At 35.5% G+C, this 18,670-nt stretch overlaps 1 protein-coding gene and 1 long non-coding RNA gene across 3 annotated transcripts in view; one reads left to right on the plus strand and one right to left on the minus strand.

Annotated features, from left to right (window-relative positions):
• Positions 1 to 18,670, plus strand: part of LOC110304378 — an 82,209-nt gene that overhangs the window by 23,299 nt on the left and 40,240 nt on the right. The window lies entirely within an intron of this gene.
• Positions 1 to 18,670, minus strand: part of Gabrg2 (gamma-aminobutyric acid type A receptor gamma2 subunit) — a 91,544-nt gene that overhangs the window by 3,911 nt on the left and 68,963 nt on the right. For both annotated transcript variants that reach the window (XM_021175703.2, XM_021175702.2), the window contains exons 7-8: positions 6,246 to 6,398; positions 2,166 to 2,371 (exon numbers count right to left, since the gene is read on the minus strand). In XM_021175703.2, the coding sequence (XP_021031362.1) occupies positions 2,166 to 2,371; positions 6,246 to 6,398 (359 nt within the window). The remainder of the gene's footprint in view (positions 1 to 2,165; positions 2,372 to 6,245; positions 6,399 to 18,670) is intronic.

Consider the following 18,670-nt stretch of genomic DNA (forward strand, 5'->3'; position numbering starts at 1 on the left):
AAACACAGTAAGTAAAATGAACTGAAAGCATAAACACAGAAGGTGGACTCTAACTCTGCCATACTTTGCATAGCTAAAGTTACAAAGCGAAATTGTTGGGATTGGTAATTCAATCTTTTACAAATGACCCCACAAGTACTGGACTATGAAAGCCAATGATGTCAGTTGCGAGGAGGATGCCTCCTACTGAATACTTGCCTGTAGAAAAATAGTGTGAATTGTGTGATTATGTTTAAGAGGACCCCATATGTGAGTCCTGACATTGAGCATGAAGAGCATATCACACAGGAAAGAAAGTTTTCAGCTTCTTCCACCTTCACCATCTAGACTAGTGCTGGTAAATAAACAAGGGGACTTACAAGGAGAAAGTGCATAAGATTCTCCAGGAATTACATATTCTTGTTTTCTCTGCTCTCTTTTCCTATCTGCTTTCTTTCTTTCCCCCTCCTTGTTTTTTTCTTCTGCTCTTGCTATGCACCTAGCTTAAAGAATCCAACTATTTCTGTCTCTGTAGCAATTTCTACACTGAAGTGACACAGCTGATAAGGGGAGCCAGGAAGCTTTTGCTAAAGGACTTGAGCCTTCACCTAAAAGCCTGCCTGCCTCCCATCCTCATCCCAAACGAGTATCAGCACAGCCCATCTTATTTGAGGGAAAATGACCTAGGAAATGAAGGAGAGAGACAAAGTAGAGGAACAAAATTTCAAGCAAGAAAAATCAAACAGGAACATGAAAAGATGGAACAGTAGAGACTGAAGAACATACAGGGAAAAGAAGGACCACACACAGTACAGTCAATATTTGGGACATTAAAATACAGTCAATATTTGGGACATTAAAATCGAGCATTTCCTTTTTTCATTAACCAGTAAGAAGAATGATGCTATTTTATTTACTATCCACCAAGTCTTACTTGCAAACAAATGTGTCATCTGTCAAATTTCTTCAGAATTTCTGAGGTGCATCGGGATAAATGTCAGATGCAAATAGTTTTCTATAGCAACCCCTCAGTTTATGGTCAGATAGATACCCACTGTGATGTTGCTCATGCCTCTCAGAGCAGAAAACCAGGGAAGGATGTCAATCAAGAAGGTAAAACCATTACTCCTGTCAGCCTCTCAAAAGGAGATAAAATTTTACTGTCACGGGGACTCCTGTGACAGAGACATTAAGCCCAGGTGGGTAAGTGAATATCTAAGTGCTGTCCTCAACATTCCCAGTAAAAAGCAAAGCTCTACTTATCTATACGTATACCTTATCCTTTTGTTTTAAAGGTCTAGTACAATCAGAAGTCATCTTACCTGTCTCCAAATCAAGCAGTTACCAAAAATAAAATCAGGTTGTCAACTTCCATTGCCATCCATCAAGGTTAAGAACCTTCTTGTGACTTTTTCTAATGTTTTTATATTTCGTTGGTTTATTGATCTTCATCACAATTTTTATAGAAGCTTTATTTGACATGTGTTTTTAATATATTCATCTTATTTTATATGAGAAAGCAGAGACAAGAAGGTCCACACTATCTCAACTCATTTGTTTTGGAACCAAAACAATACATGTAGGGATACAAATGAGTAGAAATATTTTAGTAGTAAAAATGCATATGCCTGCATAAACAAACACATACACACACACATGTGCACACACATGCACACATGCATTCACACACACACAAACACACACACACACATATACCCCTACACATGTGTGTGCACACACTTTAAGTTATTTATAAATTGGTATAACTTAAACCAATTACAAGAACCTTAAATTTGCAATGCCTTTGATGTGGATTTTAATTAAAAATATTTATGTAAAAATATTATAGCAAATTTATCAGAAACATCAAAGTCCTTGAGATATAGAAAAATAACTCAAACACATATGCATATCTGAATATTCTTTACCCTCCACCCCTCCACACACACGTAGAAGACAATGGATAATTACATTTGCAAAAAGAGTCTAACTTAAAGTATCTTGGAAGTCTGATCTAACTAGTGATCATAACTAAACCTTTATGTACTGATTGATAGCTAACTTATTTTCTTTTCATCATGGAGCTCAAAGCACTGAGCCTCAGTGTGGAGTTGGGCTAACCACATCAAACCCAATGACCTGTCCTCATGAAGAGTTCAGTTGTCCCAATACAAAATGATACATACAGGGTTTTTCTTCTTTTTGTCTTTATCCTTGCTTGGCTTCCGGTTGCTGACAAAATAATGCAGGGTGCCATACTCCACCAAAGCAGAAAACACAAAGATGAAGCAAACAGATACAAAGAGATCCATTGCTGTGACATAGGAGACCTTGGGCAGAGATTTTCTGGCTATGGTGCTTAGAGTTGTCATGGTCAGGACAGTAGTGATTCCTATGGAGAGCAAAATAAAATAAAATAAATCACATGGTGGCATCAGTGATATCCTAGAGCATAAGGGGGATGATGCTCTGTCCAAGCTCCCATAGGATAGAGATACAATAAAAATGTGAGCAGCCTTACATCAATTGCTTTAAACTGGACTACATTTTAAATTTTCATATGTATTTGTAAATATAGGAAAATATATAGAATGAAATCCCAGGAAGTTGGAAGCTATTGAATCATCTGGATTCGGGAAGTAATGTGGTTCTTGGGGTTTCCACCAGCAGCTATTAGTAGGAGGATTTTCATAAGATTTTTATTGGCTTTTACAGTGTTAGATTTAGGGTGGAGGATGGTAAAATAGTGTGTAGTTTTATAAGGTTTTGTGACAGTTAGATAATGTATTAATGTATGTGTACTGTATTATTTTGGGAATCTGGACTTCTATTGAAGGGTTCATGTGATAAGAGTCTTCATCTTGATGCTTTTGGGACATGTAGGAACTTTAGTGGCATGGGAGGAAGTTGGAGAATTGGAGGTGTGCAGTTGAAGAGATATTAAGATGCCATTACCTCACTCTATGCCTCATCTATCTGCGTAACATAAGCAGGTTTCCTCCTTGATGAATTTCAAAATGATGTTCCATGGCTCAGAACAACAAGGCCAAATGGCCACATTCTGACACCATTGAAACTTTGAACTAAAAATAAATCTTTCTTGCATTCATATTGATTTATTTTATATACTTGCTACTCTAATAGAAAACTGCCTACCCAGAGCACTGACATCTAGTAAAATCCCAAGTATGGTTACATATTTGTGTTGTTTATTATGGAGATGATCTACTTCCTATGCTAAAAGAAACTAATTAGGTTGGGTACACATTAATTCAAATTGGACTCCTTGATTGTACCTAATTGCCACTTTTATTTTTGCAGGGACCTTTAAAGCTGATATGGAAACTGAGCTTTTATTTCCACAATCAGGCCTGAATCTATATTTGAAAGTTGAAAATGTGAAAATGCAACTATTTTTGGTGGAAACTACAGAGGAGTTCATTTTAGAAGACCCTGCATGTAACACTTAATTCAAACAAATTCTGACACATAACGTAAGTACTGATCTCACAAAGCACAGAGATGTTATTTAAGGACTCAAGAAGGTTCATCATGCTATGTGTAGCTTGAGGAATTCTTTCATCATATTTCCAGGATTCTTCCTGGTGGGGTCACAGAAAAGAAAAGCTATGACAATAGGAAGGAGAGAAGTCATGGTTTTACCTGACTCACCAACCACCAATAAGGTAATGATGTGACTTTGAAATCCAGTTTTACTGACTGGACAAATTAAATTTCTATTACCTTGGCAAGAGAAATGAGACACAGAGCATTTGCTAATTACTCCTGGTTTTGGCATGAAGTGAGCTTCTCCAGGATGCTGTCTTACCTTAGAATATTTGAGTGAAAAATACCAACATGTGTTTTCATCTTTCTGTGTGCCCACTCTCACTACAGCGTGATTAACTTTTACCAGCCACCAGCTGTGCACCAAACCACATCCACATGTTACAAGATCCAGAAATATGTCATTACAAATTGACCCATATCTCTGAGTGTTCTTAGGACTTCTAACATCATACAAGTCAGCTGTATTTGTTCAATGATGAGAAGTTCAAAAGCTGCATATGTTCAAGGTAATTTCACTTAAATCTTGATGATAAATATCTGGAAAGGTCACAGAGCTTCACAAATATACAATCATGCTTCAAAAACTAATGACAGACTTGACTCTTTGGGAACTAAAACATTAAAACACAATAGTCTAAGACCTGGGCTAGGCTTGGGGTAAATTAAATAAAATACCTTGCGGGTGGGAATATTTTACCTGTACTTCCCGAACATTCTTAGTGATGGAGATGTACTACAGTACTTAAGAAGCACTAATCTAAAGAACTGAGAAAAATTTAAAAGAGATGAACGTTCAGCTTGGCTTCTTTTCTTTGGTGACAAATAGAATTCAGTAAGTCCTCACACCCAGGACAAACCAATGACGAGTTTTTCAAGTTGCAGGTCTGTTACAAACTCATTGTGTTACTTTGTGGATATTACTTAACATTCATCACATTTGCTCATTTATCTCAGGCATAAAATATGATAATTTGTATTATTTCAGCTTCTGTATTTGATGTTAGCAAAGCATAGAAACTGGGCTAGAAACATTGAGCATCCCTGATTAATACACCATCAAATAAGAACCTGCTTCCTGCCTTATGAAGGGCCCTCCATCAGCACATCTTTTTTTCAAACGGTTTGTTGCTAGACATGGTCATAAAAGATATATTAGTGAAAAGAATCTGGTCTTCAAAAGGAAAGACTGCCTGAAATATTTAAAAAAATAATTTGGGAAAGATGGTTTGTTGGAATATACCAGCACACTTCTTATACCTAATCATAAATATGAAATTTTCACTGAATAATCAGTGATGCAGTAGCACGTTGGAAGCTCTATGCCAGGGATGAGCAACATGTCTACTATTTCTTCTGAGATGGTGACACACTAAAAAGAAATACTCTTCCAGTGTTTTGCTTAACATACTTGGAGTTTGTTTCGGTATGTAGCATTAGACAGGATATTTGAATTGTTGAATAGGATTTGTAACACAAAGTACTGCATATATCAGAAAAAAATCAAAATAACTTCATTTTGAAACAGATGGGAAACTAAATTGAGTTTGGAAAAGGACAGATATGCAAATGTTGTTTTTTTTCCTCAGTAATCACTTCTGCCTTCAGTTTAATAACTTGGTACAGATCATTTTGTCAGAAGTGATAAGAGTCACTACCATTTTTGAAGCATTTCAATGCTCAGTGTGCTTTGCATAAAATACGTTACTTTAGCCCAATAAAAACCTGCAAGTTATGAATCAGGAATCCTACCTGTTTTACATGTGAGGAAAACGTGGATTGGGGATAATGCAGTTTATTGTATACCCCTATTCTACATATGGCTGGGAATTTAAATTACTGGACCTTATAATCTGTGTTCTTCTACGACTTTCCCCAGCAGGGAGTCAGCAAGACCTATATTACCAGGTTTGCACATAGCTAAGGGGGAGTATTGAGGATTTATATGTAGTCTGTGGATGGAGATTATAATGCTGGTGTGAGTCAGGTTTGCTTTGCGCTGTAGAGTCTTCTACAAATAAGCAAAAGATGAAAATTCTAAGATATGGATTACCATATCTAAAATCCTGACTAAATTACAAATAATTATAAAATAATTCCACTTCCTAGATTAGTCAGTAAGTGTTTCTCTCTTATTAATCATTTAGATGGCTCTTCTGGAAAGATCCAATTTGTCTAATTATCAGCACACTAATCATTTGTGTTGGAATTAACCAAGAGTGGTGTGATAGGAAAAAAAGGAAGAGTTGACACTAGAAAACAATTGTGCCCTACTCACTGTGCTTCTTTTCCAAGAGTACTTCTACTTTGTCAGATCTCCAACTTGGGTATCATCACTAAGCAGATAATTGAGAAAGGATGTGTGTGGTAAGCTCTCATGAATATGCACTGTGAGAAAACCACAAAGTTCTCTTGAAATTAAGTTTTTGTTCAGTTTTTATTTTATTTTATTTTATTTGCTGTTAATTGTACTAAAGAAAACCTATGCTAATTAAAAAATATAGAACTAGAGAAGCAGTAAACTTTAAATAGAATAGGTAGTAGATAGATAGATAATCATATTGGCTCATTAAAATAATAAAACATGGATTTTCATTTTGCCTTTGAATTCAGGGCAAACCCACTTAGAAAGAAGTATAAAGACTCCTTTTCTTGGGTATTTATATTGGATGACCACAGCACCTAGAAATACATCTCACCTAAAGATGTTCTGGCAGGAACAGCATCCTTATTGATCCAGAAGGACACCCAGGACAGGACCACAATGAGTGTGCAGGGAATGTAAGTCTGGATGGTAAAGTATCCCATTCTTCTGCTCAGATCGAAGTACACAGACATCACCACATAGTCACCTGAAAGAGAAAGACTGAGCTATGGACACAGACATTACCACATAGTCACCTGAAAGAGAAGGACTGAGCTACGGGAATGTTCACTAAACACTGTGCATATGTTCAACTCTTACACATACACACTTAGTTTCAGACTTTATAGGAGAGCTAACTTGAAAGCTCTTTTCAAACTACTTGGGCAAAAAGGCAATAACAAAAGTATGAAATACAAACCAGCCTGAGATGAAGCCAAGCCCTTCTAACATAAATGGTACTTTCACGGATGAAAGAAAGTATTTTTGAATACTAAAAGTATTCCTTCTTCTGGATGATTCCGGATCTTGACCTTCTATATGTAACAACAATGTACAAGGGTTTCTGTTGGGTGTGAGTGGTAGGATATCCTCTATGCCCTAAGCCTTGCTTGTGGGTCATGTACCACACATTAAGTAACATTTACACATATTACTTCTATATATACAGATGACTAGTCTTGGTGATTGAGACTTACAAAATAATATTTTACTCAAAAATTATAGTCCCTTTCTCAAAATGAGATATTTCCTTATGATTTTACTGAATCATATAGTATTTTCATAGCAATTGTGTTCGTTCATGACTACACTTTCATTTGAGTGCTGTTGATATTATAAGTGCTGTCATTTGAATTTATGTGCATGCATGAATTCCTGGCTAGTGCCTATTTGCCCCAGGACCATACAGTCAGTACTTAGCATAGTGCTTGAGAGAAAATGGGCAGTCCTAATATTTGATGATATATTCATAAAATTATAGTGAATATTTTAAAGTTCAAGAAGCATATTATAAAACATTTGGGTTTTAAAAGTGACTGTGGATATAGTATGACATTTAGACTAACAAAGGGTGATGTTAGGAGTTGAGAAAAAATGAAATTCAGGAAAAGGTCACATGAAACATGAAAGGCTGTATACAGTTATTGTTTGTTTTTCCTAGTTTGGACTATTATAGTACTTCTTTTCTCCATTGTTGAAGTAAAATTCAGTGAATTCATGTAACTGATAACGAAACAGTAAAACTGAAATAACGATCCATTGCTTCTGAATGACGATTCTAATGGAACAGAAGTCTTCTGAGACATGTAGACTCTGAGATGATGCAAGTGTGTATATGAGTGACTACCTTACTCTCAGCATGTGATATTTGTATTTGTCAGTTTCTTGCAATAGGTTGACTTTGTATTTTTAAAGAATTCGCAGACAGCCAGTGTTATACAGTATAGCCAACCAACAAACTAGAAAGCAAGCAAAAAGTCAAAACTAAACTAAACCAAGCAAAAAAAAAAAAAAAAACAACAAAAAAACCTTCCTGTGTAATAATTTATATGAAAAATTCAAGAAATGAATTTTAAAAACTCTGATGAATTAAAGAATAGTCATATAGCTATTCCTGAAAATGATATACTTAAGACAATCTAAAGTCAATGGATTTGGAAAGTGAACATGAGTAAATTGCCTGTGAAACTACTGTCACCAGCTTGTACCATTCCTATAAAACAAACTATTGTACCTCTCAAAATTACAAGATGCAACACAGCTTATCTTTCAAATAATCTACACTTATACCTTCAAAATAAAGAATTTTGAAGAAATAATAAACTATTTTTATTTTTGTATTTTGTGAGCAAGTGAGAGCCTATACATTTACATGGTCTGATTCCTCAAAAATTAACTTTAATTTTGTTCACCATTAACGAGATTCTATTCTTGGTTTGATTCTCCATTTCCCTGAAGGGTCTAGCCTCTCACAGTTTGCTTATCTACCAGCCTCTATTATAAGTTCATGACTTCTGAACACCTACGTTCCTTGCTTACAAACCCTATACCTTTTTCAGCAGTGGATTACGGATGCAAAACTAAGACCAAGCCACTTAAAAGCAAAGCAGCTTCAGAGAAACAGCATGATGCCTGTCTTATCGACAAGACCACATCACATTTTATATGCTGTATATGCTCCTCTTATGGCGAGGAACTCTGAAAATCTAATCCTCTTAAAATGCTGCATCAGTGAGTTCCTCAAGTCTCAAAGGTTAAATGCTAAGCAAGTCAATGACGGTGACACTTAAATCTACCTGTGCCATTGATAAGTCCTGACACTTAATATTTAAAGTCATAATACTTCATAAGTTAACCCCATCTCTGTTTATACATAGAGAGATACGTTCTATAATTAAGGGCATGAAACCTAAAATTGAGTTAATAAACACAAATGTTAATCCTTTTTCTTATTTTTTTTTGGGGGGGGGGAGTTTTCTATGACTGGTTTGAAGAGGCAAACCTTCAATGACACTGAAGAATGAGGCTCTAGTTACTGTTTACCTATGGTAATAAACAGTCATATGAAAGCATTGAAATCCTGTAGTTAGTAAGTGTTTGACAAAAGCCAATGATACAAATAGCACAACTGTTAAGATTCACTGGATTTTAGAGAAGGCTGCTGAATTAGATCAGCCTATAAACATCCTAATTAAAAAAAAATGGAAATAAAGGGATATGTTATGGCAGGAAGGAAATTTTACCTTTGTTACAACAGGAAAGAAAAGCTATATCTTCCATTCAAATTATTGAAAATATAATTTGACCAGGGAAGACCATCTGAAAATCTTGACTACAGACAAAAAGATGGAGATTGGCAGGATCAACAAAACAGAAAATATATTCGCTGATCCTATTCATTGAAAACAGCTCTGAGACTGGCTGAGACATAAAAATGTCTTTGCATAGTCAATAGATATTGTTGAAAACAAAACCTTCAAAACTTTTCATACCCTTCCTTTTCTTTTAATTTTAATTATTATTATTATTTTTTGACAGGATTTCTTTGTGTAGTCCTGGCTGTCCTGGAACTCATTCTGTAGACCAGGCTGTCCACGAACTCAGAAAGTTGCCTGCCTCTGCCTCCCAAGTGCTGGAATTGAAGGTGTGCGCCACCACTACCCAGCTCATACCCTTCTTTTAAATGGTATAAATGAAAAGTGATATTACAATCTGATATATAATCCAAACTAACTTTTAAAGAAACACGGATGTATTTTACCTGCTCAAAGATCAGAAAACCATCCTTAATTGATCTGTTAAGTGAACCAGGCACATTACGTACAAATATCTTCATGGAACAATATATTGCTTCTATGGTTTATATGTTACAGAATGGAAAGCCAAGAGGACAGGCAACCTTTGGAGATTCTGAGATGCTAAGACTTCCTGTTCCAGCTCCCTGCCTTGATCCTACCTCAACTATACCGAAGCCGTTTCCTCTAAAGACTTGATTCCTGGACAACCTCAAAACAGCTAACACACTTGGTCCAGATTCTTAAACTCTTCCAGTTGGAACTTCATTTAAGCATGTACTTTCTCAGCACACAGAGACTGGACATGTGCTATAACTAGCTTTCTTAAAACTAACCATTTTTCTAATTTTTTTGGATCCCCCCAAAAGAATCTCTTGGTCTTAGTTCAGCAGGAAGCAATTATATGAAGTCTGTCATCCTGATCCCGTAAGATGAGGTAGATCTGGTCAGTGTAGAAGTTATAGATATGTTGTCACTTTAGGGGATGATTATAAATAATTATGGTCTTGGATATGGAGTAACTGAAATAAAGAGGTTAGAATCAAAAGATTTCTTTTCTGTTTCCTTTCCCTTTATCTTTTCTTCCTGCCTTGAGTAAGGAAATGGTGGTTGAAAACAAAAGGAGAGGATATAGAAATATTATAAGAAATTAGACAAAGTGGGGTAGATTATTTAATGTACTCTGAAGTCCAAGAACATTTTTACATGTATAATCTTACATTGAAAAATATCTTTATACTTCGATGCAAAATTGAGGTTATATTTTGTGACATGGGTACAGAATTTTGAATATTTATATAGGTTTAAGGTTTTTATTGGTATAAATCTTTGTATACATTGATACAAGATTGTAAATTTAATTTTGTTCCAACATGATTATTTTATGTTTCAATTCTTGTATAGCTATTATGCCTATGCAACCCATTTAAACTACAAGGTTTAATCCCAGTCCTTACTACCTGCTATTACAAACTCTTTAATTAAGGAAAGCAAGTTGATAGTCAGTCAATAAAACTCTTAGGGTTGAGTACTAGATGGTCACTGTTTTACTCTTAGCTGAAGTTTTTGGGATTTATGATGATGCTCCTGGTCTAAAAAGATATTTTCAGATTGATAATGCAAGTTAAGATAGAGACTGTTTTAGATACAGAACTCTGAACTCACTAGAAGAGGATACAAAATAGAATATTTCTCCTGAGTTGCCAAATACAAACAGACTGGACTTTTATAATGTGCCTCTTATCTAATAATTTTCATAATTGTTTCATAGTTGTACCTACTGTATATTGTTCTCATTGTAAGAGAAAGAGCCTTTTTATTTAGACAGAAAAAAACGAAGGGAATTGTTGAGGTTCCGTTTGTTGCGATGCATATATGATAATGCTACACTCTGTACCCAATGGTCTAGACCAGTGAGTGAATTCTCAGTTACCAGCTTTTTCTTGTGCAAACGTTGTTCCTTAATTTAAAACTATTGGTGAAATAAAAATGGCTATAACCAATTACTGGATGGATTATAGGTGGGTAGGTTTTTGAGTTACCTGATTGAAGTGAGAGAGAGGAGAGTACTGTGAGGTGAGGAGAGGGCACCATGAGAGGAGGGAGATATACCATGAGCACATGGCTAGGAGGAACAGCAAGTATTTGGGAAATACCACTGGGAAGGTAGCAGGGCCAGCAGTTAGAAAAGCGATTTATTCTGGGTCTCATTTGTAAGCTAGTCATGAATAAGCCTCAATTGGTTCTACTACATATGACCTTGTCTTTTATACACAACACTGTTTACTCTGAAAATCTTAATGGTTTTATGGAGAGAATTTTCCTCTCTAGGAGCTCTGTGGTAGTTAGAAGGTACCTTCAAGTTACCATTAGTGAGGGTAAGCACTCACTTCATGTAAGCACTGGGTTGAAGAGTTGACATGTGTTTTACTACTTTGTCATAATAATGAAAACATAAAAACAAAAAAAATGAGTTTCAAATATACCTTCACTTTCTTTATCTCTCATAGTGCTTAATCTGCTTCCATATGGTAGAGCTGAGCATATGTGCTAGGTTAGTGGTGAAAGCAAATAATGATCAACCTCTACCTGTTTTTTCATGTATGTGTTTCAATAAACCTTTTTCCCCACTGCTCTGCAAAGATCACATAATTAGAATTAGCTATACCAAACTTAAGGTTTCATGATGCTACACCTGGTCCTATTTTAAATGGGCTAGATGGAAAGGAAGTGACTGGAAGCCAGCAATAAAAGTAATGGGACACCGCATTCAGCCTGCCTTTATCATCTCCTTCCACATTGAGATCGAGGACATGCTCCATGGCAGGAGAGTTGATTGACTAACTTTCATTAGATAAAATTGTTTTCCAAAATTAAATGCCGAACACACAAATGCCATATACACTTCATATATAAGCTCAGAAGTAAATCTAAATGAAACACAGAGAGAAACATCGATTACCTTCATAACACACAAATAAAATAGATAGACTACCTTTATAACCTAATGTAGAAAATACTGTAGATGTGTCATGAAATATAGGGGACATAAAGAAGTATAAAGAAGTCTACTATTTAAAATGAGAACTTCTGATTATAATGAATTCCATAAGTTTTGTGAAAGGCAAAATGACAACCTTGAATAGATTATTTCCCAAATAAATAAGACATTAAGACTAATATCTTTAATATATAATACAGAATCCCCAATAGTCATTGAGGAAAGAAACTTTTCATGTATCTGTATTTGTCAAATTTATAACTTAATTTTAATCCAAGTATTTCTTGATAATTCCTTTTGTGTTCTCCAAACTCCAGCTAAATGAATGCATTAGATGCATCTGTGATTTCTTTACCTTTGTTCTCCTTTGTATCATCTCCTTCCTAGATAGAGAAATAGTCTCTCACTCCTTCACTCAATTCAACCTTCTAACCATGCAGGAACAAGTAACATATCTCTCTGTCTCTGTCTCTCTGTCTCTCTCTGTTTCTCTCTCTCTCTGCCTCTCTCTCTCTCTGTCTCTCTGTCTCTCTGTCTCTCTGTCTCTCTGTCTCTCTGTCTCTCTCTCTCTCTCACACACACACACATATACACTCACACACATACACAGAGACAGAGACACAGAGAGAGACAGAGACACAGAGAAAGAGACAGAGAGAGATGGAGAGAGAGAAAGGGGGAGTGAGGGAGAGAGAGAAAGAGGAGAGGGGGAGAAAGAGAGGAGAGACAGACAACTCTGGGACAAGCTGAGAATTAAATGTCTTTGTACAGCCAATAACTCTCATTGGATACAAAATGCTCATGACATTATTACATATCATCCTTTAAGATGGCATGAATGGAAATTTATATTATAGTTTGGTTATGTGATCAAACTAACCTCTAAGGAAAGACAGTTGTCTTTCTTTATTGACTTTTTTTAATTGATCTGTACAACCTACACTTTCATTATGAATGTCTTTTCAGAGTCATGTATTGCTTGTAAGGTTTGTATACTGCAGAATGGAAGAGGAGAAAGACAGGCAGGCCTGACAAAATTCACACTCAGAGATGCTGAGATTCTGGGACTTTCCATTCCAGCTTCCCACTTGATCCTACTTCAACTACATCAAAGCTGTTTCCTCTAAAGACTTGCTTCCAGGACATTTCCAGAAAGGCTAGCTTGCCCATCCAGCCTTTCAGACTGTTATAATCAGAACTTCAAAAACACCATGAACTTTCTCAGCACATAGAGACAAATGGATGACAAATGATACCAACTAGCTTTCCTTTGACAAAACCAATTTTCCTATTTCTCTTTAAGTCCCCCAAAAGGATTTTTTTCACCAAAATTCAACAAGAAACAAAGAAAAGAAAAATATCATCCCAGTTCCTTACATTGTGATGGAGGGTTCTGATTATTTTATGAATTATGGATGTATTATAACTTTAAGGAAAATTTTACAAATAGTATAGCTTTAGACACAGAGTTAAACTAGAGAGCTTAGACTCAGTGATTTCTACCTTTCTTTTCCCCTTCTTTATCCTTCTTTCTTAGGTAAAGGAAGAGGGTGAAAAGAGGGAGACATAGTAATAATATAGAAATTAAACAAAGAGTCAAATAAGGATAGGATTTCAAATTTATTCTTAAAACATTATATAGCCATAATCATACATTGGTAGGAATCTTTATATTTGATTCAAAATTGAAGTTAAATTTTTTACAAAAAAATTAATTTTTTACATTGACACAGAATTTGCGCATTGATATGGGTTTAAGGTTCTCATTGGTATCAGTATTAACTGTTTAAGATGATTAAGTAATGCAAGTTTAAGACTCAGAACAAGCGTTTCCAAGATTATTCAAATAATAAATAGTTAAGAATAACCAATGCTTGACAATTCAGTTATGCTACATATAGAGACAGTCTTCAAAAATCAGAGAATCACAAAATATGACACTTTTACTTCATTATTAAAAGATCTTTTGACTATAAGACATGTTTGCTCCTTACAGTAACCCCATTCCACTTCAAAGAAGATATTAAGCACTATTACCTCCATATGGAGTTGCTCCAATTGTGGCAAGTAAGCCACTGGGCAAAATTTGCCATAGAAAAATGTTGTGCCAAAAAGGACATATTGGAGCGAACACAGGAGTGGATGTTCACAGTCAGCTATTGGATGTATCAAAGGGCTCCCAATGGAGAAGCTAGAGAAAGTACCCAAGGAGCTAAAGGGATCTGCAACCCTATTGTCGGAACAACATGATGTACTAACCNGAACCCNGGAGCTCTTGTCTCTAGCTGCATATGTATNNANAGATGGNCTNGTCGGCCATCANTGGAAAGAGAGGCCCATTGGACTTGCAAACTTTATATGCCCCAATATAGGGGAATGCCAGGGCCAAAAGAATGGGAATGGGTGGGTAGGGAAGTGGGGGGCGCTATGGGGGACTTTTGGGATAGCATTGGAAATATAACTGAGGAAAATATGTAATAAAAATATTAAAAATTAAAAAAAATAAAATAAAAAAAAATAAAGTGATAGCTATTGAAGTATTTTGTAATGTAAAAAAAAAAGACTATCTTGCTACATTTCTAATATGTCCATCATTGTAAAAATAAATCCTTTTATTAACAAATTACAATTTATGCCTGTAAGCTACAAAAGTCTTTAGTTTTCCAAATACCATCAGAAATGTCTCATAGTAATATGTCAATAATATTGTAATGAGGGGAATCTGGGTAATATAAATTCTTTGTTAGCCTATGGGTCACAATTAAATCTTGTTTATGAATTCAGAGGAATATATAGTTTTTAATCTATTTTGTCCTGTAATTTATTCTTCTGCAACATCAATGCACATTATACAGAAAGAAGTCAACAATTATTTGTTAATGAATAAATGCTTTAGTTTAGGAAATCTTGCAATACATGTAGTTTTTAAAATACTAAATTTTAATTAACAAAGCAATGCACTGTAAACACATATTTGTATAAGTTGCTAGATTTAATCACCTATGATGTAGATACAAGAGCACAGTAAGTTTAAATAATGTTGTTTCTGCTTTCCGAGAAGAAAAAAGAACAGGAATATTAACTTGCCCAGGTGCTCTATGCAAAGATTGTTATAGTAACTCAATTTGTTGGCTGGATCTATTTAGTGAATAAGGTAACAATCAAATTTGGTTGCTGAAACTGCCATTCTTTCATGTTAAGTCTCATAGTTGTGTTTAGTTTGCTTGTTTGGTTAGTGGGTTTGGGGTTTTTGTTTGTTTGCTTTTTGTTTTGATTTCTCTCTCTCTCTCTCTCTCTCTCTCTCTCTCTCTCTCTCTCTCTCTCTTCATTCACACTTATAGACTGATTTTATTTAGTATTCTGCTATTTAGCTTCTAATGTTGAATCAAAAGAACAAATAAGAAACTACAGAAGATAAAATTGAAAATTAAAAGTGTAATTGATATGTTTTCTGGGTTCAGTTTGCCTTTTGGAGACTCCATCTGATTCTCTACTGAGCCCAAGAATAGGGAACAATAGTAGAAGCAGGCCTGATTTAATTCAGGCTTTCTAAAAGAGCTGGGTCCATGACTCTTGTGAGTGATTTGTTGGTGTTTGACTCTCAGAGTAGAAGAATGAGGAAATCAAGAGATGAGAGAGAAAAGCCAAGTGTGATTTTGCCTTAGCTCACAGAGAGAATGTGGAGATTCAGGATCAAAATTTGCCACAGCCTTGGTCTCACCTGAAGTCAAGGCTATTTCTGGTAAAATAAGGTATGACAGGCCCACTATCCAGATATGACACTAGTTTTGACCAGAGAAAGAAATCTATCCTGGGATGCTACCAGCAAACCATTAAGCATCCAAGAGATTGAGCCTTGAGCCCAAGGAACAGAAAAGCAGACAGTGGCATCAGTGGTACAGGGCCTCATCAGGTAGGCTAGGGTGAAAAGTTTAGTCCTTTCATTAACTGTCATGTGACTTCAGGCAACTTCTTTAATTCCCTGAAACTCACACTCCTTTAAAATAGAAGTAATAATTGGGTTCCCGAGAACATGCAGACAGCTCATACACACTTGTGATGCTCGATACACTTTCAAACAGATAAGAAAAAATTCATTAATGCTAGGATTTATGAAGTAGGGTAAAGTTTATAACATCATTAAACACCATTCTGAACCATAAGAGAAATGCCGTTAGACAGGCAGTAGAAAATTGACATTTGAAAGGACATTGGGAGGTGTCTCTACCACTCTTGTAGATTAAACCTGTTAAGGCACATGCATGAAGACATATTAATCCAAGACACAGCTTAGCACTGAAAAAACCAAGACTCTTGTTTCCTAAACCCTAATGCTTGCTACAGAAATCATTAAAAAAAAAAAAAGCTCTCTATTTTATACCAGTGGTTATATAGAGAGACATAGAGAAGGGACAGAGTCGGAAGCTAAGCAACAGTTGAATGCAGTTCTCTTATTAAGCTGATTTGTGTCACCGGAGCTTCTGATTGCTGACAAAAGTTGTCTTAATTTACTATGCAGCCTTCTATGACACACATTTTACCTTAAGAAGGCAGTCTGAGTAAACCCTTTAGAGTTTTCCCTTTAGAAAAAAGTTTTAGATGAAAGGAACTCAGTGTTCACAAACTTTTCAGAGCGCAGAGGCTTTTCTGTAGAGTCACACCATGAGAGACTTGCTAACATCAGTTCTCCGCATTTCTTTAACCAAAGCTTCTCTCATTAACGCTATAGCTTCTTTCTCATTTTCTAAATTCCCACCACAGATGCCCAGCCCAATGTTGATCTTTGTAGTGCAATTCATTATTCTGAAGCTGTCATCCAATTCCAGAACTGCAGCCAAGGAATTTATCCAGGGATCTATTTAAATAAAATAACTCTGGCTCTTATGTCTGAAACTGTAACTTGAAATGAATATGTTGGTCACTGTTATATATCAGAAAGAGGAGGTGATTTTCCCAGTTAATAAAGTCTACCTCCTGCACACATATGACTAGATATTAAAATATGTTTTACAGAAGTACAGAGTAGTTCCCAATAGCAAACATAGTCCCAGAATCCAAGCACAAGCAACAATGGTAGCAAGAGATAAGCACGATAACAAGGTACCTAGACTTGACTAAATCATCTAAATTCCCAGAGCAAAATAATGAGACACAGACTGCTGTTAAAAGTATTATGTAGATCTCATTTGCTCATGGAATTGAAGTATTTTGTAATCTTTCAAACCAATGTCCAAATAAGGAGCTGTTTCCTGAGAATAAGTGTTTGGGGAAATAACTTTTATGACATTAATAGGTAAGTTACTTGATGAGTGGCAAAATTTTTAATATTGTTAAAACACTGCATATAATTCTTGGGAATAGTAGAATAGCAAGATATCCTATTATTCTTGTTTATAGGAATATGACTGCATCCATGAACACCATTAAATATATTCTTATCTTAATGTAAATGAAGAATTTGAGTGGGTAAAATTATGTTAGTCTGTTCCGCTCAGATTTTCAATGTCAGACTAATCATGGATCATAAATAATATTTAATATACAGCTACTCATTGTTTTATATAGTGTGTGGCCGAAATTAATCTTAATTTACCTCTAACAGAAGCCCTATTCAAGAGAAATTTAGAATCCTAAATTCTTAGACTGCTATTAACTCTAAGAATGCAAAGGAATTATTTTAAATAGTTAATAAATACTGTAACTCACTTAGTAAAACTAGATGTCAATAAAGAAAAGAGAATCTAAAGAGGTATTGGTGACAATCTGAGAAAGCACGCAGTCATTAACTCCGAATCAACTTCACAGTTAAGCAAGTGCTTAGACTCTATGGACTCTATGGACTGTTGAATTAGGCATGATGATTAATTTGTCAAAGTTGTTAACTCAGAAACACGATGAAAGCATGAACATATTATGGGGAGTCATGCCGGCACAGGAATAACAGATTGCACTAAGTGGACAAAGTGAAGGCAAAGCGACACTTCACAGGCGTTTCCTGAAAACATCTGCAACCACCCACAGACCCTTGATCCATCCTCTCTTAGGATAAAAGCTCCTTCAAGAAAGCTCTTTATTGCCCATCACTTCATAAAAACCAAGAAAGTCAGCATTAAGAACTGAGTTTGTATCCCAAATTTGTCCAGGAATATTTTTGTGATGTCAGAAGATTCCTGGACCTTGATTTCTCCTACATTTCCTATCTTTTATCTGATCAGTCAAGAGCCATTTAGATTTCACTACATTGATCCCGATGATCTGCTCTTTGTTCTCCATTAGAGAGGCCATTTCTGTGAAGCTGCAGACTACCATGAAAGGATTTCACTAATGGTCTGGATCCGTTTGTATCTTGGATATCAGACAGCTACTCTAAGCAAACACATTTATCTTGCAAGTGTGCCTCCTTTTTCAGTTAGTGGAGATCAAAGAGGAGCCTTGGAGGAGAAATATTAAGTAGACAATCTTTAATTTAGCTAATTCTCTAAAGTCATGGGATCATCAGTAGGAAGGTACTTGAGCTCAGGCACAGGAGAGAAATGTTCTTCATGATTATATCCCTGAGCCCAGAAACTATTCTTTTTGAGAAATAAGCATGTTAATAGACATGCTTTATTTTTCCTGCTCCCAATCTCTCCTTCAGTGAGTTTCTTTTTTTTTTTTTTTTTTTTTTTTTTTTTTTTTTTTTTT

The sequence above is a fragment of the Mus caroli genome, chromosome 11, assembly GCF_900094665.2.
Source record: "Mus caroli chromosome 11, CAROLI_EIJ_v1.1, whole genome shotgun sequence".
Taxonomy (NCBI): domain Eukaryota; kingdom Metazoa; phylum Chordata; class Mammalia; order Rodentia; family Muridae; genus Mus; species Mus caroli.